This window comes from Caenorhabditis remanei, chromosome II (genome assembly GCF_010183535.1).
Source record: "Caenorhabditis remanei strain PX506 chromosome II, whole genome shotgun sequence".
Classification (NCBI taxonomy): domain Eukaryota; kingdom Metazoa; phylum Nematoda; class Chromadorea; order Rhabditida; family Rhabditidae; genus Caenorhabditis; species Caenorhabditis remanei.
The window spans coordinates 7,367,532-7,391,407 of NC_071329.1; the positions used below are offsets into that span (position 1 = coordinate 7,367,532).

General features: G+C 38.9%; 6 protein-coding genes across 6 annotated transcripts; 3 read left to right on the plus strand and 3 right to left on the minus strand.

Annotated features, from left to right (window-relative positions):
- Positions 1-152: 152 nt before the first annotated feature.
- Positions 153-2,768, plus strand: GCK72_005082 (uncharacterized protein; the record flags this gene model as incomplete). The annotated part of the gene is made up of 4 exons (XM_003117139.2): positions 153-194; positions 504-601; positions 1,258-1,438; positions 2,235-2,768. 4 exons carry the CDS (start codon positions 153-155, stop codon positions 2,766-2,768), a joined length of 855 nt encoding a protein of 284 aa, XP_003117187.2.
- Positions 2,769-2,985: 217 nt separating this feature from the next.
- Positions 2,986-9,147, minus strand: GCK72_005083 (uncharacterized protein; the record flags this gene model as incomplete). Its single annotated transcript, XM_053725023.1, has 15 exons — positions 2,986-3,183; positions 3,233-3,424; positions 3,474-3,579; positions 3,635-4,092; positions 4,143-4,866; positions 4,913-5,600; positions 5,651-5,862; positions 5,908-6,149; positions 6,195-7,259; positions 7,313-7,670; positions 7,721-7,834; positions 8,045-8,280; positions 8,327-8,777; positions 8,829-8,999; positions 9,068-9,147. 15 exons carry the CDS (start codon positions 9,145-9,147, stop codon positions 2,986-2,988), a joined length of 5,295 nt encoding a protein of 1,764 aa, XP_053589217.1.
- A 313-nt stretch (positions 9,148-9,460) lies between these two features.
- On the plus strand, positions 9,461-11,760 carry GCK72_005084 (uncharacterized protein; the record flags this gene model as incomplete). Its single annotated transcript, XM_003117062.2, has 7 exons — positions 9,461-9,549; positions 9,594-9,698; positions 9,751-10,255; positions 10,310-10,709; positions 10,765-11,131; positions 11,178-11,472; positions 11,521-11,760. 7 exons carry the CDS (start codon positions 9,461-9,463, stop codon positions 11,758-11,760), a joined length of 2,001 nt encoding a protein of 666 aa, XP_003117110.2.
- Positions 11,761-11,920: 160 nt separating this feature from the next.
- Positions 11,921-13,345, minus strand: GCK72_005085 (uncharacterized protein; the record flags this gene model as incomplete). The annotated part of the gene is made up of 4 exons (XM_053725024.1): positions 11,921-12,118; positions 12,166-13,058; positions 13,118-13,236; positions 13,284-13,345. The coding sequence occupies 4 exons, from the start codon at positions 13,343-13,345 to the stop codon at positions 11,921-11,923; spliced, it is 1,272 nt and encodes a 423-aa protein (XP_053589218.1).
- A 289-nt stretch (positions 13,346-13,634) lies between these two features.
- GCK72_005086 (uncharacterized protein) lies at positions 13,635-14,261 on the minus strand (the record flags this gene model as incomplete). Its single annotated transcript, XM_003117362.2, has 3 exons — positions 13,635-13,868; positions 13,916-14,087; positions 14,137-14,261. 3 exons carry the CDS (start codon positions 14,259-14,261, stop codon positions 13,635-13,637), a joined length of 531 nt encoding a protein of 176 aa, XP_003117410.2.
- An 819-nt stretch (positions 14,262-15,080) lies between these two features.
- Positions 15,081-17,670, plus strand: GCK72_005087 (uncharacterized protein; the record flags this gene model as incomplete). The annotated part of the gene is made up of 6 exons (XM_003117434.2): positions 15,081-15,217; positions 16,236-16,406; positions 16,548-16,742; positions 16,788-17,142; positions 17,204-17,405; positions 17,453-17,670. 6 exons carry the CDS (start codon positions 15,081-15,083, stop codon positions 17,668-17,670), a joined length of 1,278 nt encoding a protein of 425 aa, XP_003117482.1.
- Positions 17,671-23,876: the final 6,206 nt, after the last annotated feature.

The window sequence follows — 23,876 nt, forward strand, 5'->3', positions numbered from 1 at the left end:
AACGTTTGCAATAGTACTCCACAGAATTATTAGTTCAAATGTTGAAATTTCATCTGACGCGCTTTTATATACTCAATCACCAAGAACTCAGTGGAATTAAAAAAATAAATTTTCAGAAATGCAACTGGCTGGAATTTGCTGATATAATCAGAATGATTATCCTAATTCTTCTACTGTTTAATGTCGTTTTATCGGTCAGTTTCACCGATGTTCTCCCCAACTTTTCGAAATAAAAAATTCAATTTTTCAGACAAATGTGATAAATGAGGTATTTTCTAACATTTTTTATTGTTTTATTGCATTTAGCTTCTAGTTTGCTTCTCTAATTAATAGTTGTCTAATTAGTGGCCGAGCTTATGAGTCTGGGTTTCTAGGCCAGCCAGCTCATTGTCTAGAATTCACAGATTAGAGTTCAGAAGCTTATGATATACAGAACACTTCTAGCTTTTGCATCTATGCTCACATTTTGAATTTTTCAGATTACCAAATTTTGTTGTTTTCAGAAACTAATCCGTGTGAACGAATGGCACGAAATACCAATAGCTGGAACAGATTATGAAGAAGCATTGATTGATTTTCATTTATTTGCCACGTGTGAAAAGTAAGTCAAAACGGAGAAAAATCAATTGATAATTCCACATCTTTCAATACACAACTTTTTGGAGTCGGCGTCAATGTAGGTGTTGCAATTGGTACGGCAAACGTCCATCGTTTTGATGGCCTAGAAAGTGATTAGTTGGCTTTTTTCAAGTTTCGTTCTAAGCCCGATCTGACCAACTTTAAATATTACAGTAACTCAAACTGTATCACAGTAATCTCCAGCACTTGGTTGCCAGAAAAATCAATCAGAAACAAAATGAGTACAGTATCCTATGATTCAAATTAATACCACGGCGCGCTTCTTACAACCGCGCTCTACCGAAACCGAAGAAAATTATGTGCGAAATTGAGAGAATCGGAGAAAAAGAGACATTTTTCAAGGAGATTTCGGTGGAGCGCAGTTGTAAGAACTGTGCCGAGCAAATACAGTAATCCCATCGAATTTCATCCCTTAAAATCAACCCCAAAATCTGAGATTTCCTCACCTGGCTTATCACGATCAAAGCCACAAACAAAAGAATAAGGAAAAGGAATTTCATATCGAGTTAGTATTGATTCGATCAAATGATTTCTTCTTTCTCACCCAGAACCAGACGAAATAACAGCTGACATCCCCAACTCTCTCCTCCTCCTTCTCCACACTTTTTTTCATTTCAGATTCTCCGTTTTGTTCGCCACAGAAAAAGAGGGAGCGAGTCGATTCGAGTTCACTTATTATGATATTGCATTGAGAAAAATAGATGTTCAATCAGTGATGACAGATCAAGTACACATACCAGAGACACCGAAAGTGATCGGATCGTGCCGAGAGAATAATCGGAAGATTTTGAGGGCGAAGGTGAGAATATTGGAAAGATGGACATTATATTTCAAAGATAAAACAGAACTGAAAAAACATCCGGACTGAAAAAACAGAAATACGGTAGCTTCAGACAGATACAGAAAAACAGAAATTACGTGATCACTCTCGGATTTTTTGTTGGAAATGCCTATTTTTAGATATGCATTCCAGGATAATTGTCAGGGAATCCCAATTATTGGTGTGTCTTTGAAACAAGTCTATAGCTACAATTTTGTAGTCGATAACTTGTTTTTACGATTCTTTCCTAACCAGTTACAGTACTGGTCAATAGGGTAAGAACTTCGGCCGTTTTCAGTTAAAATTGTCCAACTTTGAGAGTGTGTCATGGTAATACTGATTTTCACACCTAGTTGATTTTAATGAATTATACAGATCAAAAGAAGAACTTCATTTGTGTAGTTGACAACTTTTTTGTACGGACACTCCCTAGAGAGTTATGATCATTTTAAGAAGACAGCTCAAAAATCGCACTTTTTACACTGAAATGGTACAACTTGAAGGAGAAATCACTTTGTCAATATATAACTCTCTAGGAAATGCTCGTACAAAAAAGTCGTCAACTTCAAAAATGAAGCTCTACCTTTGATCTGTATGATCCATCAATAACCTCTACTGGGTATGACAATCAGAATTACCTTGACACACTCTCAAAGTTGGACAATTTCAACTGAAAACAGCCAAAGTTGATAACCTTTTGGGCGGTACTGTACATACATCCAGTCAGATTTACATACAACTTCTGAATACTCTTAAACTCACATTTAATTTTCAGATCCGTACTTCCAACGACACGATAACATTCAAAATCGATGATCAACTAATACGTCGTCCATTCGATTCATCCCTTCATAAAATCAAAATTCTGATTCCCCAAAGTGTCGCCTGTTGCCTAATACGTGCTCTATTCCTCAGTAACGCTGATCTCGAAGCGTACACTTCTGTATCCACTAGATTTGTGACTTCATCTAGATCTGCGTCTTCTAAACGAATTCTAGAAGTTTTCGAGTCAACACCCCCTTCCACGTCACCAATTCCAACTACAACAACTTCTGAAACAGTGGATGCAAACAAATGGAGTAAATTCACATTAGGAAAGAATCCGACAGTGAGTAGCAGTACGAGTGAACCGAAACCAGAGGGATCATGGACACATGCAGTTAACAAGGAATGGTCGATTACTTTTGTTCTTTGTTCAATCATTGTTTGCACTATTATGCTATTTCTTGCCGTATTCGGAACATTTACCGTATTTTATCTGATGACTAAACCGAGAGGAGGCAAGTCTCCATACTCAGTTGATGCCTGAAGCTTTTCTTCTTTTTCCTAACAAAATGTGATCTCTTACAAATTTTAATTTTATTACAACCGGAACCAAAAGTCAATAAATATATCACTAAAACACGTATTTGGGGACATATAGGACAAGAAAAGGAACAAGTATGGAACATGATAAAAAAAAGGAAAAACTTCAATAAACTATACACGTTTTAGGAGATGAATTATGGATAAAAAGAGAAAAGTTATTACAAAAATTCATCACGAACTTCTGGAGGTATGACGTCGTTGGCAATTGCATCTCGAATCGTTTCTCCGCTGAGAAGAAGAAGTCGAGCGAGTCGTTGTCTGGCAAGAACTGTTCCAACTGTAGTCACGTAGACGAGATCTGTTTTTCGGCTACCCGTTATTTCACGAGGGATGATTTCTTGAACTCCAGACCAATCCTGAAACAAATAATATTTGAAAACAGTTACACTTTTCAATACAAAATACCTTCAGTGCTTGCAAAATTCGACTTCTGGTAATCGGACAGTTTTCTTTATAATTCTTTGAAGAGAAAAGTGTCTCATTGACAAGAATTGGATCCTTGCTCTCTGAAACATGTTCAACAATCTCGTCTTCGTCCAAATGAAGCGCATCGAAACGACCGGAAACTGCGACGGAATGGAATGTACGGTATGCGACCTGAAACAGAAGAAATGACTCATAACAAAAACAGATATTAACTGCTTACATGATGGAGAGGAGTCCATTGATAGCTCTTCAGAAGTGACGGTTCGGTAATGGTTCTATCTTTGAAAACTCGAAGACTGATAGAGTCGGCAAGGGCGAAAGATTGACTGAAGATGACAAGTCATATACTTTTTAAAATCTGTATTCAGTTAACAACTATACCTTGCCAAGTATCTCAAAAACTCAATCATCATGGATCCCATATCAAACTGGTTCAGAATCGGCACCTCGTCGTCTCCGGGATTCTTTGAAATCCACTCCGGAAATACCATCGTCGGAGCCAAAATGCTCTTCTCGAAGTCGATTGTTGGATTTCCTCGGAGAGCTCCCAGACCGAATCGAATCAGAAGACGTCCAATTTGCCAGATGGTAAGGGAAATCGATGGAAGGACGTTTTCTCGTTCGAGCCATCCGTGTAGAATAAATAATAGTCGAACGATTTGTTTACCATAAAAATGCTGGTATCTTCTTATGAATAATGTATCTTTCCTCGTTTCCATCATTTTTTCGAATTCATCAAACTTTTCTTGATTTCTTGCAATGGTCTTCTCCATTTCTTCTTCAAGACGAGCAGCGATTGGATACTTCACACGTGGAATCGCATCGTTTTTCTCGAGCATCTGAAAAAGATAAAATATTAGTAAGCGTTAAAGGGCAGTGGAAAACTAACCAATTGTCGTCTCAAACTACACAAAACATCCCATGCGACCCATGATAAGCTCTGCCCAATATATCTTCCAGTCTTGTTCTTCTTCGGCTGAACGTAGGCGACGAAATACCATTGTCTGATCTTCTCATGCATAGCAGGAGTACATGCAATACGAGTATCCTTCCCATCATGTACTGTATTCGCTTCTTCACCGCCAAACTCTTCGAAGAACTTTGCACGAAACACGGAATACAACTTCTCATATCTCAATTCCACAACTTTATCCGTATGGTAGAATGAGTAGTCGTCTCTTTCCATTCCAGCCAATCGTTTAATAGATGCTGCATGTCCTGACACGACTGATGCTTCATCTTCAATTCCGTATTCATCGAGAAGTTGCTGCATTCGATCGATATACTCATCTCGAAGAGTCATCACTTGAACCAGCTTTGATTCACTTCCAAAGAACACATCCACGTTCTCAGGGCAGATGAGTTTGTCGTATTCTCCTTCGAAAATGCTCCCACGTGATTCGTACTCTTCCAGAACTTCTTCCACTTTTCTTGCTTTCCGATGCAATTGCCCATTTAATCTGGCACTGTAGTACATTGGTTTTCCACCAGAGATCATATAATCAGGTGTGACATCGCATTGTTCGTGACTGGTCAATGGTTCTGCAGGCACTCCACTTTTCGGGAAATCAACAGCAACGGCGCACTTCAAAGCGATCGAATGGCAATTTTCACTGAAAAATGCATTTTTAAATTTAAAATTACAATGCAATCACTCACTGGAACAGCCCATTCAAATCAGCATAGACGAGATGTGCATTACTCATTCTTCCAATCGAATCTTGTTGGAGATACCGTAGGAAGAACTCAACCATGTCATCTGTCGTTGGCTCTTTGTCCTCTTCTTGTGATGAACTACTTGGAAAAACCATTGCAGTCTCATTATAATCCAGAAGCATGTCTTGATCCCAAATGATTGAATACTCGTCTCCATCCAAATCAGATCCAGCCATTTCATCTGGATGTGGTCGTGGACCATGTCGAGGGAACACGACAACGTCAACCAAATGAGCTAGAGCCGGCTGCCAAACCGCTTCGAATACTCGAACATCTCCAGGAACGTGGCACGGATTCTTGGTGATCAACACTTTTCCAGTCTTCAGAATAGGAATGTCACTAGTTTGTCGAATAGTCGGAGAATATTGAATGAACACTTGTCCGTACTGCAAAAGTCCAGTCTCATCGACAACTCCATACATGGATCTCCCGAGATTTGGTGGCAAGAAGATCTTGGCTTTCGAGATATGATGAATAATGTTGTAACGGTAGATGGCGAATAGCATGGAACGGACGAGTGGATCTGTGCTGAGTTGGAAACCAGCACGTTTGCTAGCGAGATTCCAGTCGATTGGGAGATTTGTTCGGTTTACAAGTTCTTCTGCAGCTTGATTTTCGTTCAGGAGCATATCTGAAAAAGGAGTTTCCATTGAAAATTCAATCGATGCGGAAATAACTCACTACTTAGAGAACAAAGCTCTCTTTCCAGATAATAATGCACTCGTTTCGTGATTCTTCGATGGGATGCCGTCGATTGCTTCGCCGATACTTGATCCAGAATAGTGATAAATGGCCTATTCAAACAGACGGGAGATGGCATTGCATATTTAACAACTTCCAGATATTCGTCTTGTAAATCTCCGCCTCCTTCACCAAACTTTTGCTGACTTTTTCTGAAATTTGTATGCTTTAAAGCCATATAACATTGACTTCCTTACCTGAAGATTACTTTCGGCATGTTCATAATGTCATCGATAGTCGGATCGATCACCAGAATCCCTTTGAAACCTTTGAATCGAACTTGGAAGCAAGCTGGAATGGCTTTGAGGTCAAGAATCTTTGAGATGTGACCGGCAAGTTTATATGAGATTCGTCCACAACCATCGGAGAAGCAGAACTTATTGTCTGGACCTCCTTCCATATCTGGTTCAACTATCCAATGGTGTCGTTGGAGTTTGACCTGAAAAAGAAAATTAAGTTGAAATAAAATCGGAGAGACTCTTACCGTTGGCTGAGCTTGGGTGAAGCACTGTCCCATTCGACTCATCATTTTTGGAACACTAACTGCGTCTCTGAAATCCCCCATCCAAATTCTGATGTCCTCAACAGTTCCAGTCACTGCTCCAGTTATTGGATCGACTCTTGGTGCATATAGATAACATCCTTGATCTCGCATTTGTGAATTACTCCATCCCAAGAAACTGTAGACACGATCTGCGATTTTGATGCCACTTTTCAAAGTGTTGTAGATGGCTTCTGTGACGACGTTCGACATATGATCAATGTTGTTAACGGAGAAATCTCGAATAGCAAGTCTGCCCAGATTATCATCTCTGAATACACAACGAAGAGCATAGTCCGGTCCGAATCTTCTGACGATTCGATTCACCATCATAACTTCTGGAGCCATTAGTAACACTCTTGACGGTGAAACAATAACTTTCGCAACAGAAACACAATTCTTTGGAAGAGGTTTAGCGAGACCAACATCCTGAAGACTTTCACCACTCAGAAGCCGTTCGTATTGAACTTTTCTCGCTTTGTACATTGTCGAAAACGCAAAAAGTACATCCAAACTTCTCCGTTCATCAAAAGCATTTAGAAGTTGTTCGAGTGTTTCTTCAACAGCTTGTGGACATTCTCTCATTCCTCTTCTAACCAACTTCAGGAAAAGTGGCTCATGCTCAAGTTCCATTGGCCTCTTCTCTTCTTGGTCATCATCCGGAACATGAATATTCTTGTCAGCGCAATCGAACAACTGATCCATGAAGACACTTCCACGTGTTATCAGTGCTTGAAGAGCATAGTTGGCTCGGAAAGATCCAAGAGAAGCAAGAGCAGGAGACGGTGCAAGTTTTCTGCGGACTGAGAAGATAGATCCAAATGTTACTCGAGCATTACTTCTCGCAGCGAGTCTGGTTATAACACTAATTAAATGCTCTGAAGGCACTGAATCGATTCCGTCATCTTTTCTGAATGTTATCCTAATCCATGTACTCTGTGAGAAGGCGTCTGGGGTGCACCCGATTCCACGTTGCTCTGCGTCTCCTGGCCAGGTTAGAACTCGAACCTGAAACAAACTCAATCAGAATATAAATGTTCCTTTTTTAAGTAGAAACTCACCCATTCTGTGCAAGTTTCCAAATTCAAAACTTTTGATTTTGATGGATGGAATATGGTGCTTTTCGGAATTCCTTCCCACAAATGCGGCGGATTTTTCAGTTGAATATATACGCTGTTCATATTTTCCTGAGACATATCCACAACGATTCGAACGAAATTGTTGTAATACAGATTGAGACGAAAACCGGCGTGATCTAGACCGTCATCAGCAAACTCGCTGAGTCGGACTCCAAAATACAGCATGGCGACTCGTTTGTCATGTTCGAAACGAGCAAATGAGATATATTTGTTAGTTCCAGCAACTTTGAATGAGCTATTCTCACGAGACACATCTTGATTGTGTTGAGTTTGAAGTTTTCTGGAAAACAAACAATTGAAGCAAGCTGAAAGTAATTTCTAATAACTTACACACTACAAACTGTATTTTCCTGGCTGATAAAGTCTCCTCGCACCAGGAACATTCCAGGATTCACACAATTTCCAATAGCCATTCCCGAGACGTTAATATCTACATGTTGAGGGCTGAAAGAATCAATATATTAAGGTTTACCATAGTTGTCAAGGCCCGGTTTCAAAAAATTACAATATTTTCGAATTTCATAAAAAATAAGGGCATTTTCAATGATTATTCAGAATTTCTTCAAATCCGGAATCATAGTCGAAAATTTGACTTTTATTAACGCTAGCATTCGGACAGCTATGAGTTTTACAGTAAAAGTTTTGATTTCTTACGTTATTTTGGTGAACAGTTTTTGCATTTTGGGTACTTCTAGGAAGCATTGATCTTGAAGCATTCCAGTAATTTTTGAGCTAAATTTAGTCACGAATTCGGAGAAAAGTTCAGCTTTATCCTCCACTTCATCATTCGGCGTCAAAATTATATGACCTTCAATCACATATGCTTTCTCTTCATAAGCAGCTCGTGGCATCATTCCAGTCTTGATCCAGTTCACCTCACCGACATTTGACTGAAAATAAATAGACACTGTTAAAAAATAAAATTAGACGACTTACCTCTTTCAGCTTTGCTGAGAAAAACTCCTTCATAGTCTCCATATGAACTCGACAATATCCAAAAGCGTCATTATTCATAGATCCAATAATTTTGGCATCAAAACTCAGCTCAACGGGTTGTTTTCGAAAAGTCATTTTTGGTTTAGCAATGGCTTCGGATTCCTCGGCGACTGCACGCAACATTCTGACGACCTTCTCTTGTTCTTCGACGTTAGGTCCTCCTCTGTGTTTCGTCTTCTCATACAGAATGTGGGTCGATGGCAACGAATGTCGCTTCAAAGATGTATAGTCGATATTTCGAGGGTTAGATGGTCTCTGGGGATGTAACTGGTAGTCGTGCAGGTAACCTCTATTGACAGGGCATGAGAAATTATTTATGTGACTTGGAGCAGGTGGTGGTACTGCTGTAGATGTAGACGGTCCAGGATTGTCAGGGAATTCAGAATCCATTCTAGATAAAATCGATAAACAATACTATTTTTTGAACTGAAAATGAAAGTACCTTGGCCTCGAAGCAGTTCGATCCATTTTGAACGTTGTTAGAAGCATCTTATTAGAATGTCCCGTAGCCAGAGTATTTACGGGAGTGCTTTCCAATCTTCGATTTGGCAATGTTCCCGATGAGAAATTAGAGCGTCCACGTGGAAATTGAGATTGGCTTTGTGGTACACCTCTGAAAATATATGAATTTTTCCACTTGCAAATTTGTTTCTGTTTAGAATTCATTTATTGCGAGCTAACCTTGGATGTTTTGGTCTCACAATTGTAATTATTTCTTCACTCGGTTCTCCGTTATCAATAGGATTCGCGGTTTCTGCCATTTTCAGTCAACCAACATCACTTTCAGCACATTTTTTAATGTTAAAAAGTTGTTTCGCGGCTTATTTTTCAGAAGTGTAAGCGCGCTCAGCCGAAAGAAGTGACTACGACGCTCCGATATTCCGCCCAATTTTTTGAATTTTTTGACGGCTTTTTCGATTTCTGTGCTCATATATGCTTTTATTTGAGCTTTAAAAAGCTAGCTTTTAATGAATAAAATTTATAGAATACAACTTGGTTATAGTTACAACTAAAATTTCTCACCGTCCTCTTGCTTTACTCATTTTTTCCTTACAATAGCCTCTTTTTTGCAGTATGAACTCAGACGCAACAGACAACGATGGTTTTGCGGTTCCATCCCTGTCTGGAGAAGGACCTTCATCATCAAAAGCAGTACCTTCACTGTTAGTTTATCACTTTTATTCAAATTAATTTTTCATCGCTTCAGAGACCTTCCAAAACACGAACCAATCCGTTTCAAGCCGATCAAAACGCTAGCAAGCCGAATTGATGGTTCCGAATATTACGATGAAGCTAGCATGGAAAAAGTCTTGTATGTACTGATTGATTTCTGAAATGATTGATTATCTTTCGACTATTTTCAGAGAAATGCTTGAGCTGGGGCGTACAGAAGAAGCCGTCGCTTACGCTGATACCCTCTACTCCAATATAATCGATGACGAACAACTCGATATTGTCGGTATCGCCGAGTATATCAAAATTCTCGTAGTTCTTCGACAATGGCGTCGTGTCAGTGATCTAGTTAATCGACGGAATTACTATCAAATCCACGTGGTATTTGCGTATTACGCAGCCACTGCATTATTTCAACGGAAAATGTACGATGAAGTTACTGAATTAGCTGTTGGACATCTTCTTCCAAATATTGGACACACGGGTCCACTTCCAATTAGAACACTCTCACAAGTCACGGGTCGATATGTAGAGGAGGAGAAAACAAAGTACTCATTCGCAAATATGGCCGAGTTGGATAATATATCCAAGAGATTAAAAATGGTTCCAGCATTGATGATAACTATAGCTGAAAGTTTTCTAAAGCTAATGAATCGAGATGCCGCCATGATATGTATCAACTATGCAATGAGCCTTGTAAGTATCATAGAACATTTTTTGTGAGGTGTTCTTTTTTTTTTCTGTTTGCAGGACAGCACAACTCTCCACATCGAAAGGGTGATGACAAAATACAATCTCGTTGAGCCTGCTCAATGGGAAAATTACAAGAAAGTTCGAAAAGAACAATTGAAGTTGCACGAAGGAAATCATGATCCACGGATTCTAATCGAACGCGCTCAACATGCCTATGAGATGGGTCGATTTGGAGTGGCTAAAAAGTTGACTGACGAGATTTTTGATTTATTCGGACCACATCCCGAATGCATTCTTCTTCGAATTCACTGTCTAACTATGTTGAAAGATTCTCGATCTCTATTGGAGTTAGGGCATCAATTGGTTACTGATGATCCTTATGTTCCTCTTCCCTGGTATTGCGTCGCTCTCTATTACTACACTATAGGATCTAATGCAAAGGCTAGAAATTTCATTAGTAAGTTTATTTCTTGTGCAAAAGCTTGTGCAAAGAAAACGAGTTTTATTTCAAGGTAAATGCACAATGATGGATTCTACGTTCGCTGAAGGATGGGTAGCTTTCGGACACATTCTTCACTTCGAAGTGGAACATGAACAATCAATGAGTTGCTATTATCGTGCCTCTAAACTGGTTGATCGAAGCTCGGAACCATTCTTGTACACTTCCCTTCAATACTGTACTCATAGTCAGAAACTGAGCAAGAAGTTTATGTTGGAAGCTGTGGCTCGAGCTCCAAATGATCCATTGATTAGACATGAAGAAGCATGTGTCGCATATTCAGCGAAACAATTCGATGAAGCTGATGGCTTGTTCAGATCCGTTCTACATATGGTTACTGAAACAGAAGAGGATACTCCATTGGAAGACGTTCTCAAAAAGTAAGAAATTCGTTTTTAAGTTCAAACGCATCATAAACCATTTCAGACCAATCGACGATTTCTGGCGTCCAATGCTTAACAATATTGGACACATATCACGACACAAAGGTCGTCTACGAGAAGCTATTCTTTTCTATCAAAAAGCTATCAAAATGGAGCCGAAGTACATCGACGCGATTGCTTCAATGGCTCTTTGCTATGCAGTTCTTGGCGAGACTGATAGAGCGACTGAATTCTTCAACAGAGCTCTTGCTATCGATCCATTCAATGAGACGATTCGACAGTGTCTCGCGAATATGATTATTTCTTGCAAAAGCAAGTTTAATATCGATAAACATACGGTAATGTTGTGAGCAAAGTGTCCTATGATGATTATTCTTCAATTTCAGATGCCACCTGCTTTTAATCCTGATCAATTTGAAGGTCAAAGTATTGTCCCGCGTTGTGCAATTCGGAAAGTTCGAAATGATGGCTTCGTGGTACCATCGATCGTTTCCTCTTCTCAACCATTCATGTCAATGTTGAGAGCACGTTTAACAAGAAGTCAGGCTGAACGAGCAGAACGAGGAGAAGGAGGAACGCGGCCAAACCGCTTTGAGGTCGAGATGAATGAAGGCGATGATTTGTGAAATGTACTATTCTTTTCTTATCTATCTATTTATTTTTCCTCCACTAATTTAATGAATGTGTTTGTCTTACTTTGAATAAATTGAATGCAATTTCATTTAGATAAGACACTGAAAATTGTGAAAAATAATCATAACACAGGTAAAATTTCAAAAAAAAAAATCAGTTAGTATGGCGACTCAAGCGCTCATGAACGGCGTCACGGAACAGATCCATGCAATGAATCACGGAGAGGTCCTGTCCCAAACTGTTGGCATAAACAAGAGTTGGAAGCATCGAGATAGCTCGAGCTGACAGGCCTCGTGCTTCTTGAGCAATGTGGAAGAGGGTTTCGGTAGAGGAATTCCGGCAATCCTCGGTCTGAAAGTATAACTTTTGAATATGATTTTACAGAAAACCTGACTTACATTAACGATATCTTGTGGCATTGGAACTTCGTCGTCGACAATGACTTTTCCAATTTTTGCCAATTCCTGAATACATGCTTTCAGAATCGCATATCTGGCGAAATCGGATGGCTCTCCGACATTTCTGACAATATCCGCACGATCGACAAGCGCCCGGTCTAGTGAATTTTCAAGGTTCGATGTACACATAATCAGTACATTCGAATTCCTCCGAATTCTATCGATTTGTGTTAGCAATGCGTTGACAGCACGAATCGCATCGGAAGGTTCCGAGCGGGATGAGGATGATTCACGGCACATTCCGAGGGATTCAACTTCATCGATCAACACGAACACCATACATTTATCATCCTCCGCCAATTCGTCGATTTGATCGAACATCTTCTGAATCAACTTTCCACTTTCGGAAAACCATTTCGAAAAGAGACTATGACTGTTAATTTCCATCATTACTGACTTTGGATAACGGTCATTCATGCTAATCGACAAATGTTGAGCGAGACCTTTACAGAGGGAAGTCTTTCCAGTTCCAGGCGGTCCGGTAAGAAGAATCAGCCGATTGACATTGATGATTGTTGTATTGACATGTTTCTCAGATAGGCTAACGAGTGCACTTACATACGACATCATTTCATTCTTCAGATTTGAGTCGTAGATCAAGTTTTCCCAAATCGAATCGAATTCTACACATGGAAGTTGCCACAGTTGGGAACCGACGATACTATCCTCATTGTCATCTTCTCCGATATTTTGAGAGAGTGGACCGTCTTTGTGTAGTTTGTAGACGTGGATGTTTGATGGGTTGATGGAAAACTCGTCGAGAAGATTGCTGAGTTTATCTCCGTCTTTCAGATGGCAAGTTCCAATGACAAGCTTCTCGAATAGTTCGGTAACTGGAAAAAAAACATGATAGTTAGATTTTTGATGAGAAAATTGTGACAAAGCCACAAACCTGAAGCTGGTGATTCTTCTGACTTCACCACGATGGGTTTCCAGTTTCTCGCATTCGTTGCATGTGATTTGATAAACTCTTCAAACTCGGGAAGCCTCGTTTGAACTGTAGACTTTGGGCTGAAACAGTTGACTTTGAAATTTTATTTTCAATTTAAACAACTTACAATTTCTGATTGAGCCTTATCTCCACTTTAAAGTTTTGTGATGGATTCTTTGTATCGTGCATTTTGGAGCCTGAAAGCTGGTTTTTAAGATGAGTAGGGAAATTTAATAGGATTCAGAAGATTTCAATGAAAATTTACAGAAATTTCATGAGAAAGCTGAAAAAAAATTAAATATTCATTTGAAACCAATTACTTCCCGCTCAAAGTGGCGCGCCTTGTTTAGTTTTTGCGTAGTTTCGGAGTATCGTTGTCTCTTTTCAAGAGTTCTGAAAATCGGTCAGACAAATCAGAGAAGATTGAATTTTTATTTGATTAAATAGAGAAACCATCAAGAAAATAAAATGAATGGAGTCAACTAGCTGCTGCTGCTCTCGCTTCCAATTTCGCCGCTTTCTCATTCATATGTTTGATGAAAAGTTCTCGAAGCCATGCAGAATCAGAATTGTATTTCGGATCAGATATCTGGAGAGCCGTTCGTTTGTAATATGAATAGAATATGCAGGCGATCACTTTGTGGAAAATATAGAATATTTCAAGAGGGGTTTGCATGAAAATGTTGATAGTTTGGTCTTCCCAAGTGGAGCTCTGAAAATTAACAAAATAAGAAGAAGAGAAAGAAAAAGGTAACTTACCAAACTTGCATAATGCCATCCAATCGAAACAAAAACGTAGAATATTGAAATGATGATAGTTGGCAGAAATTGAATTATCACGATATGAATCAACCCGAGTTGAAAGACAAAAGTGGCAGTGAATGATACAAAAAGTACCAATGCTGACATAATTAGAAGTGTATCTTGTAGTCTAAAACAAGATATTGAAAGATTCAGAGTAAGAAAAGGAGGAAACTTACATATAAATCATCAAAAGAGTCATATTATTCCCATAGCAGAGAACTGACAGTGCATTGAAAAAGATGTCAATTGACAGCATAAGAAACTGAGTGGACAGGACATAGGGATACTTGGATGACGCCATTTCTGAAAGGAATCTGAAAAATGAAAAGTGTAAAGAGATCTGGAAGAAAAGAAGTAAGGACATTCAGTTGGAATATCGATATTTCAAACGAAAAAATCTTCAGGACGAATATGAATTTGGAGACTGAATTAGAGGATTGATTTTCAAAGTTAATTTAGATTTATCCATGGGTCCGGATGTCTTACAGTCTGGTGAACATGTCATTTTATTGCAGGTTTTGGTAGTATCAAGATTCCAGATTTCTCTTTAACTCTTCGCTTTCCCTCTCTTCCATTCTCTCCTCCCCATTCGCATCTAACCTAATTGTTATCTTTTGATCTTTTTTGTCTAACTTTCAGCCATCTCTCCTCCCCTTTTTCTCACTCCCACTCGTCCACTCACACGCCAATAAGCCACAAAATACGTGGAGAAAAAAGCAAAGAGAAATATCAGAAGGGTGTATTTGGTCGTCTTGGAGACGCAGTATCTTTCCTCACTTACTTCTCCGAAAACGAGAGAAGAAAGAGACATAAACATTGAATATATCGAACGGAGAGCCCCCTGCTCTCCACCACTTCTTCTCTTTCTCCCCGAAATAATCACCATGGCAACGTGGTGAGGACGAATGAGCGCATGCGCCTCCGTCTGCTCGGGCCCTCTTTTTACACTTGTTGGCTCCGTTTTCTTCTCTTTTCGTCTCCTTCTTCTTATTTTTCTTATCTCCCTCTTATCCGGTTTAACTCCCGGAAATCCGATTGTTCACCTCAAAACAATTGTTGAATTTTTGGACTTTTTTATTTTCTTTTTTAATTTGTTTTCGCTATCGATTCCAGGGTAAAAATGACGGATACGAACTCTCAATGGATCGAGCAGAATTTGCAACGTCAACGGAAGATGTTGGAGGACAAACAGAAACAGAAACGACATCAAAGTGCTGGAAGTGTGAGAACCACATCGACAGCGATGAGTTTGAATAGGTTCGTTACGGGGGTAGATCTTTTCGAAAACCCGTGGGAGGGAAGGAATCTCGGAGAAAACAAGATAATTGTTCTCTCAAAATTATGGGGTTGTAACTGATAGTTTGAGACTACGGTAGCCATGATCAACAACTGAGTGAATCAGTCTTTCCGAGAGAAGAGCCAGAAGTTTGAAAGCTCAAGTATTCCACTGGGAGGCTTCCAGTCATAGTCTAGCCATTCTGTCACAAGGTGATGATAATTGACACACCATATATAAGTTGAGCTCTGAAGCTAGATATATCAGTATTTTCGGAGGTGAACCACTGACCAGAAACCTATTCATCTCTATTTTTCTGCTGAAACTATTCGCCCTTGAGACCTGTGACTCGTCAGCGGAATGTCTGATCTGATTGTTTTCGATGATATGTATGTTTTACACACTATTATTTTTTAAGTTAAAAAGTTCTTGATATGAGCCAGGTGTTTTGTCTTTCTGTCTTGGTTTTCTCTGTCTGTCAGTATGTTTGTCCGTGCGTCCAGATGGCGTAGTGGTAATGTTTATCGACCAAACCTGCATCGAGCTTCGGAGCATTTCTCTACCACCTCTTCGTCTTTTTGGCTTCTACTTCCATTCCCACACCCCCAGATGATGTTTCTCCTCTCCTTTCTCCCAATTTCAATCCACTTTCTCTCTCCAATTCGAAACCTGCCAATCAACGAAAACCAGCTTAACATTCCAAACCAAACGCCGCCCACTTTTCCGATTCTCTGCCTCCTCTTGTTAGATATATCAATTCGTTTCGGGAGTAGAGCTCTCCGGCAACATGAGCCGAAAACTGGAAGAGGACCTTCTAAGATTCGCGAATGTGTAAGTTGGTTTGTCTGCATGTCTGTTCGTAGGCATGTTTTCAGAATGTAAAAGGGCAGTTCTAACTAGTATCAGTTCTAAAACGGGCAATTCTTGATCACTTAACGGAGACACAATCTCTAGATTCCATGTCATCCACCACTGAATAAACTCTCCAATCAATTTCAGCATGAAGGACTATCCATCATTTGACAATGCGAATGCATTCACTAGTCCTTCAACCGACGGTGTTTCCAACATGAATGCTCCATTGATTCCAACTCAAGCCCCAGTCGCTCCGCCACGTGTTCAATCGATGACAACAACACGTCATAACTCGATACCTCAGGAGACGCTCATGTGAGTTGATTAGTGGAGGAAGATGATGATTATAAGTATTGAGAGTGAAGTAATTCAGAGTGAGCATTAGAAGAGACAAACAGAATTCGTATTCAAATTATAGGTTAGAAGGGAACTAAGTGAACATTTCTTGTATTCCAGAAACATCAACGATTTCTCTGACAATGACATCTCAACGAAACTATCAAAGAACAACTTGAATCCATGTGTGGTCTCTGACGATGAAGACGATCGAAGAAGCTACGCAGACAGTCCATGGCACAATGAAGTGGTAGCGGATAAGATTCCGAGTGAACTTCTTCCAAACTATGCCTATATCAAGAGTAATTTGGCAAAGTGAGTGATTTCTCTGTCTGTCCGAGTTAATTAAAATCATTCCAGATTCGTGGAGGATCCAGCTCAAGAGCACTGCCTCTACAAGTGCTCAATTAGTCGTCAAAAGAGCGGAGTTGATAAGGGAATGTTCCCAACCTACTATCTTCATTTGGAAGAAGTCGACAAGGATCGTAAACAAAAAATTTTTCTGTTGGCAGCCAGAAAGAGAAAGAAGAGCACGACAGCCAACTATCTTTTGAGCACGGATCCTACTAACTTGTCCCGTGAAGGCGATGGATATGTTGCGAAGGTTCGATCGAATGCTCTCGGAACTCAATTCACAATCTACGATTCGGGACAGAATCCAAAGAAAACTAGTAATCAATTGTCGATTCGTCAAGAGCTTGCTGCAGTTATTTATGTAAGAACCATCTGGAAAATAAAACAAGATCTGTAACTAGAATCTCATGTTATTTTTTCAGGAAACAAATGTGCTCGGCTTCAAGGGACCTCGTAAGATGACCATTGTCATGCCTGGAATCGAGCCACCCACCGAAAATAAACCAGCAACTCGTTGCACGGTCCGTCCGATTCAGGACAAGCATACACTTCTCGAGAGATATCGATTCAATGAGCTGGATTCTCTCAAGGTTTTGAGCAACAAGAGTCCACAGTGGAATGATGGTGAGGGATTAGATAAATGAAAACTACAGAAACTTTGTCTTTTCCAGAAACCCAATCGTACGTGCTCAATTTTCATGGTCGTGTCACTCAGGCGTCTGTCAAAAACTTCCAAATCATTCATCAAAGCTCTCCAGAATACATCGTGATGCAATTCGGAAGAATCTCTGACGACGACTTCACAATGGACTTCAGATATCCACTTTCAGCAGTTCAAGCATTCGGAATTGCGATGACTAGCTTCCACGGAAAACTTGCATGTGAATGATTTTCTTGCACTTTGAAGGTCCACTTTTTCCTCCAAAAAGAAATTCCCTCTTTCTTAAAATTTCAGCTTATATAGATCGAATAATCACCAATAAGAAACCTTCTTTTTCCCATTATTCCAAATTCAAAATTAAATAAGTTTCAGATTCCTGAAAGTTTATGTCAATATATGTCAATTTATCCTTGGTTATTTATTGTGTCTACATTTATTCGTGACGTTTTGGCACTATATTTATGATCTCCTCCCTGTATGATTTTTGTCTGGAAGTGTTATGATTGGTGGCCGGGAGAAACCTCGGCCACCGGTCATAAAACATTGTTCTAGCAAACATACAGTATACTTTCAACTATCCCTAAGTTTCAATTTCTTCTCTTCTTCCTTTTCAACTTTTTCAACTTTATTTGAACTCTAATTGAAATCTCCCATCAATTTTCACCTGAATTCCATCACCCCATCAAGTTTTAAATCATAAATTCACACTGTGATGTTTTCCGTCCTTTTTCCCAAATTCCCTTTCTCTCTCCTTACTTTTTTGTCATTTTCCTTGTTCTCCCCCGTTCATCAACAACATCATCATCAATTGTCATAATTCACCCACCTATTGAACAAATAAATATCTTGCACACAGAAATGCAATAATGGACAACTTTTGCATCGTTTCGGCGGCAAAAGAAAGGGAAATCTTAAAGACGGTGCCGCTTGTGTTGGAAATGAGTCAGATAACAATTATATGGGCGGGGGACCAAGTAGAAGGGGAACAGTGACTTATCATCTTTTCCGAAAGGTTTCGTGACTTTTAAAGAATAAGGAAGAAGCTGAACTGGGAAATGAGATATGAGGCACAGAGAATAAAAAATTGATTTGAGAAGATTCGGATTATTTGAACTGTAGTTTGGAGAATTGAAACAGAAAAATAAGGCCCCTTAATCTACAAATCAAAAGTCTATCAGTGATTCATGGAAATTTGAAGAAAAAAGACTCGAAATTGCATCGTGTCTTCTAAACTTTATCTCTCTGGAGGATAATTGGTGATACAAAAAAGCAATAGTAATCGTCTGACCATTCACGATAATCAAATAATTGTTAAGATAAAACCAAAATTCTTCATCTCATCTCCAAATAAATCGAGAGCTCGCATATTGAGTTTTTGAGAAACACATATCTAACAAGGGTAGTCTTTGGAGACGCGGCTTTTCAACTATCTATAAATTTAGTTATAGGTACTTTCGACTATCGGGAGTTCATTTCTGCAGTCAAAACCTGCTTAAAGTTTCTGTGAGCCGAGTTATGAGCTCTCAAATTTTTCATATGGACAACATGAAATTTCAAATCGAAAAAAAGTATATGCAAGATTTTCTCGTTTTGCAACGTACGAGCACAGGTGGCGGTTTGGTTTTTTTTTAACTTCGGATGCAATATTATATACTCAATCTTTAGAATCATCCTGACGAAATTCCCCAAAATAGTCCCCCGATCCCTCGGACAATGGTCAATTCCTGAAAACAGTTCAATTCGATTCGAGACCAGCTTCTTTCCATGTATATTTTCAAGTACTTTTTTTCTCAATTAGTACGTTTTGAGTGACGGTCAAAACATTCGGAACAGGTTACCCTTACAAGATGCTATCGAAAAAGGGTAAGAGCTTTGACTGAAACTGGACGAGAAAAAAAACAGAAAATAAGAGAAACTGTAAAATAAAATTATTTTGAAGTTTAATGTTTAGTATTACTACATTAACACGCTTCTTCTTCTTCATTTCTTGTTTTCTCTCTTTTGACCCAATATAGAGATAGACAGAGAAGAAAATAACAACATGTAGTACACGAACTAATGGTTTCTTGTTTTTTCTTTCGTATAGTTTCTTTCAGTTTTATTGGTCTAGCGTGGTTTTTTCTGCTGGTCACTTGTATTGTAATATTGGTTATTTTAACTACGAAAGAAACAAATGTGTACCTGGAAAATTTGAGAAATTCAGAAACCATCTGAACAGTTGGAAAATTCAGGATAATGTTTGAATTATTCATTTTTTATTGTATACCTTCGAATAAAAGATCCTTTTGCCAATTGATCATTAATTTTGAAATCAAGTTTCAGAGAAGTCTTCGATTCGGATTTGAGTAAAACTAATCGTTCACGCGTCTCAGCAAAACGCGTTCCCGTGCATACCAGGAACTCGAATTCAAATTAAAAAAGAGAGTAGAATGTTAGTTGATAAATGAGTAGCCTGGAATCAGTACTCCCTGAAATAAGTTGGCGCTTCAATTTTCGGATTTTGGACGTCTGGATGAATCAGTTTTATAAAATTCACAGGAACCTTCTCATCTTCTTGCCACCACTGAAACAAATTAAGATACCGTAACTACTGAATTTTTAAGGCACCTGTAATAGAACCGCAATTGTATTAATTTACCACTAGTATTTCCCTTTACATTTCCGTGATTTTTATTAAAATTTGGCACTTTCAACAGCAAACAGAACATTTAGAATAGTTTTTAGTGACGTTTTAAGAGTCTCACCAAATCTTCTCTGGAAGGTAGTTCGAAAATATATCGGCATGCCGTTATAATACAGTTTTTACGGTATTGTCCTTTTCTCTCCCACACGAATAAACCCAACCTCCTACCGTAAACACAATGTTTCATATTTGAAAGTTGTATGCTTATGCTCTTTCCACGTTCCAATAATTCTCTTCTTTTTCTTCTTTTCTTGCTCTTTCACCTCTCATAGTGACCATTGTTAATGTCACAACCAGAAAGAGAGTGAAGCTATTGTGTGTGTAAAGTTACTGTAGAAAAGAAGAAGTAGACAACACAAACAGAGAAAATGAGTCAAAGAAAAAAGAGAAAAGAATAAGAAAAAAGAGAAAGGAATATATGAAAAAAGGAAGAAGAAGAAGAAGAAGTAGAATAAGAAGGAAGAAGAAAAAAGAGAAAAGGAGCGGTCAGTGACAAGAAAAAAGGGGGCTAAGGAGAAGAGAGCAACTGGATGATGATGGGCAAACATGGACACGAAATTGAATTTCGCGGAAACCTTGAAATGAGCTTCGGCACGGGGAGAAAAGGAAAAAACGAGAAGGAGCTCAATTTGTCGTGTGTTTGTATGTTGCCTCCTGGCTCCAGAAGGACTGAAAAGTAAGAGAGAGAGAGAGAGAAAAGGTTTATCCATTTGGGTCAAATCTTGAAAAGAGAGAGAGAGGGTACCTTAAGTGGGAATAGGATTTACCTTTTTCCGGGGAGAGCCATCTCCCAGAAAAAAAATGAGATGGGAAGAGGGCAAGGACGGAGGACGAAGAGGCGGGGAGGAGGCAGTTAGTTTTAGTACGATGGGCTCAGATAAGCTCTAGGTTTCACTTTTTAGGAGTTAGTTGGACAGGAAGTGGATTCTGGATTCTGGATTCATTGAGTGTTGAATCTGAGTTTTCTGAGATTTCTGAGATTTCTGGATAGTCTAGGCGTTTGTCTGTGTGTCCAGGTATAACATTAATTCAATTTCTGTTCGAACTTCTGTAATCCGAGTTTCAGCATACCTGGATGTACTCCATGATGCCCGGATATCTAAATATAACTTTTCTGTGAGCATTTGGTCCTGATTTCTTTGCGTTGTTAAATATCCGTCTGTCTGTTTGTATGTCTCTTCGTCCGGATTTCCTCAAGAAACTACAGTAACCAAAGCTTTTCGGACCCCAATTAAGGTCGGGACTAACTTTTCTTTCTTCTATTTTCTGTGCCATCAGATATCTTTCGATGCACAGTATACTCCCTACCCTAATGACCCTCTCTTTCTTGTTGTCCGTTACTCCGTTATCTGAAAAGTTGACTGCGTATGAGTCAGAACTTGCGGCAAAGGTTGTGTAATGTAGACACTTTCTGATATTGGTTCAGTCCTCAATATTTTTATCTGTCTGTCCGGATGTCCACATTTCAATGTCTCACATTTGTTTATTCCATTTTAATCCAACTTTAGTGTCTACCGTTTTCCGGAAACCATTGGAAAGTTCGGAAAAGTTCAGAATTCTCAACCCACGAAAACTCGAGATGTTCTTCGTCGAAAAAAACAAACACTTGTAATTTCATTATTTTTTCATCCAATTCCTTTTTTCCCATCTTTGAAAAATAGGTGAGAATGAATCCAGTTTTTGTTATTACTCTCTCTCTCCATCTTCTACTACTTTTACACTTCTTAAAACATTTTGGAACCAATTCAAATAATCTCTGTCCCCTGTTCGCCCCGTCTCTCTCTCACTTTTTCTCGCCCTGGGAGGGACTGTCGGGGGGTCAGTAATTAGATGATTGAGGACCGCCCCCTTCTTCTGACCGTGTCTTCTATCATATAGAAGAAGAAATTCTGAAAATGGAGAAGATGAAAAAGAGGAACATGTGTTTTTCAGTTTCTTTAATTTTTCAGATGATTCTCTACTTTGATTACCATTTCCTTTTTCATGATCCACTATTTATTGGTTATGTCTTTAAACTCAGTATTCTGTATCCTTAACAGTTTTTTTGTACAGGCTCAGTTCATTTTGTGTTTAAAATTCGAAGATTATACGTTTGAGGTTTTCAAATTCGGATTTATCTTTTTGTTGATTATTTTCAAATTTCAAGAGTATTTTCTAGAATTTATTATTTTTCTCAGTCTCAGCTCATTAAAAGAAACTTCGGAAATCCTTCATATCAGACAACAAGAAAAATCGCATTTTTAAGTTCAAAACCTCAGGGTATTCTATCTGTAATGTCTAGTATCCAGATGTTCGCAATTCTATACAGCCTCTTAGGTTAACTTTCACATGAAGTCAATAAGTAATTCACGTAAGGCGCATCAGATTCTTCCATTTCGAAAGGGTAATCCAGCAGTCTAGAAACTGAAGTTGATCACGGCATATCTCGATTTGACATATCTCGAAATCATAACTGAAACGAGTCAGCACCGTCTTATTAAGAGTTAGTGAAAACGGAACCGGGTTCGTCATTACGAAGGTTATGGCTCTCGTCAGTTTTTTTTTGAAAATTTAAGTCTTCAGTACACATGGTTAGTAACTCATCTCTTCCTTTTAGTATCTCTGTAGAATTTCTCCAAAACTTTTTCCATTCACTCATTCCCTCCTCCATTTTTTTCAAAACAAACCTCTCTCTTCCCCAATTTTATTCACTTCCCTATGTTCCTTATCACTACTGTAAAACTTGGACACCAACCTATTTCCCAACTTGTTTTCCCCACTTCTACTCCCCGCCCTAATTCCCATTCGAAAATAGCGAACAGTTCTTTTGCCAAAGAGCTGGAACTCCTACTTTTTTAGTACTACTTGTCTTATCTTTTTCATTTATTTTGGTTGTTTTCTTATTTTTTTTCCAATTTATGATAAGAAAAAAGGAAATTCTCTCAATATTTTTTGTGTTACTGTCGAAAAAAGAATGATCCGATCGGGAGCAAACATTATGGAAGAGAAAGAAGAAGAGACCATTGGAAATGTCTTCATGACTCAGGGGTACGGTACCATCGGGTGCCAGGAAGAGCTTCCCCTGAAAACAAAAAACATAATGAGGTCATTGAGAATACATATATTTTATCGTTGAAAGGTTAAGGTGGTCGTGGCCAACACGATTTCCAGCAATGCACTTCTTCTTCGTTTTCTACTTTTCTTATCATTCAAGAACGATCAGCCAGAAAAGAGACGGTGTTTTTCGAATCTCGAGAGACACCTGAAAAACAGGTCGGGTGTACTCCGACCTCCATGTTTTCCGAAATTTCTCAACTTTTTCTTTTTCTCTCGACTTTATTGATTCAAGACGAACTTTTTTCTTGTGATTTAATTGTACTACTGTTCAAGTTGTAACTGTTTTTCTAGTTTTTAGGAGAGGAAGTTTTGAGAGATTCAAGATAAGATGCAATAGGTCATTTTATATTCCTTAGTTTAATTTTCAGTGTGTGATATCGATACCTGTAACAGAAGGAAATGTTTCTCAGTAGTTCAGGTCTTATGGTAACGAGACCTGTAAGGACCGCCTCAATGACGAGATCCATAAGATTCCGTAAGTACTTCTGGATGTTCGGACATCCGGATATTGAGATACACAGAAACTCAGAAAAAGAAGAAACTGTGTCTAGAAAATCTCGGTCAACCTAACCATCTGGACAGACTCACATCTGAACAGAAAACCGATATGCTCAAAACAAAAACAGTTTCTCTCATTTTCATTTGAGACGCTCTG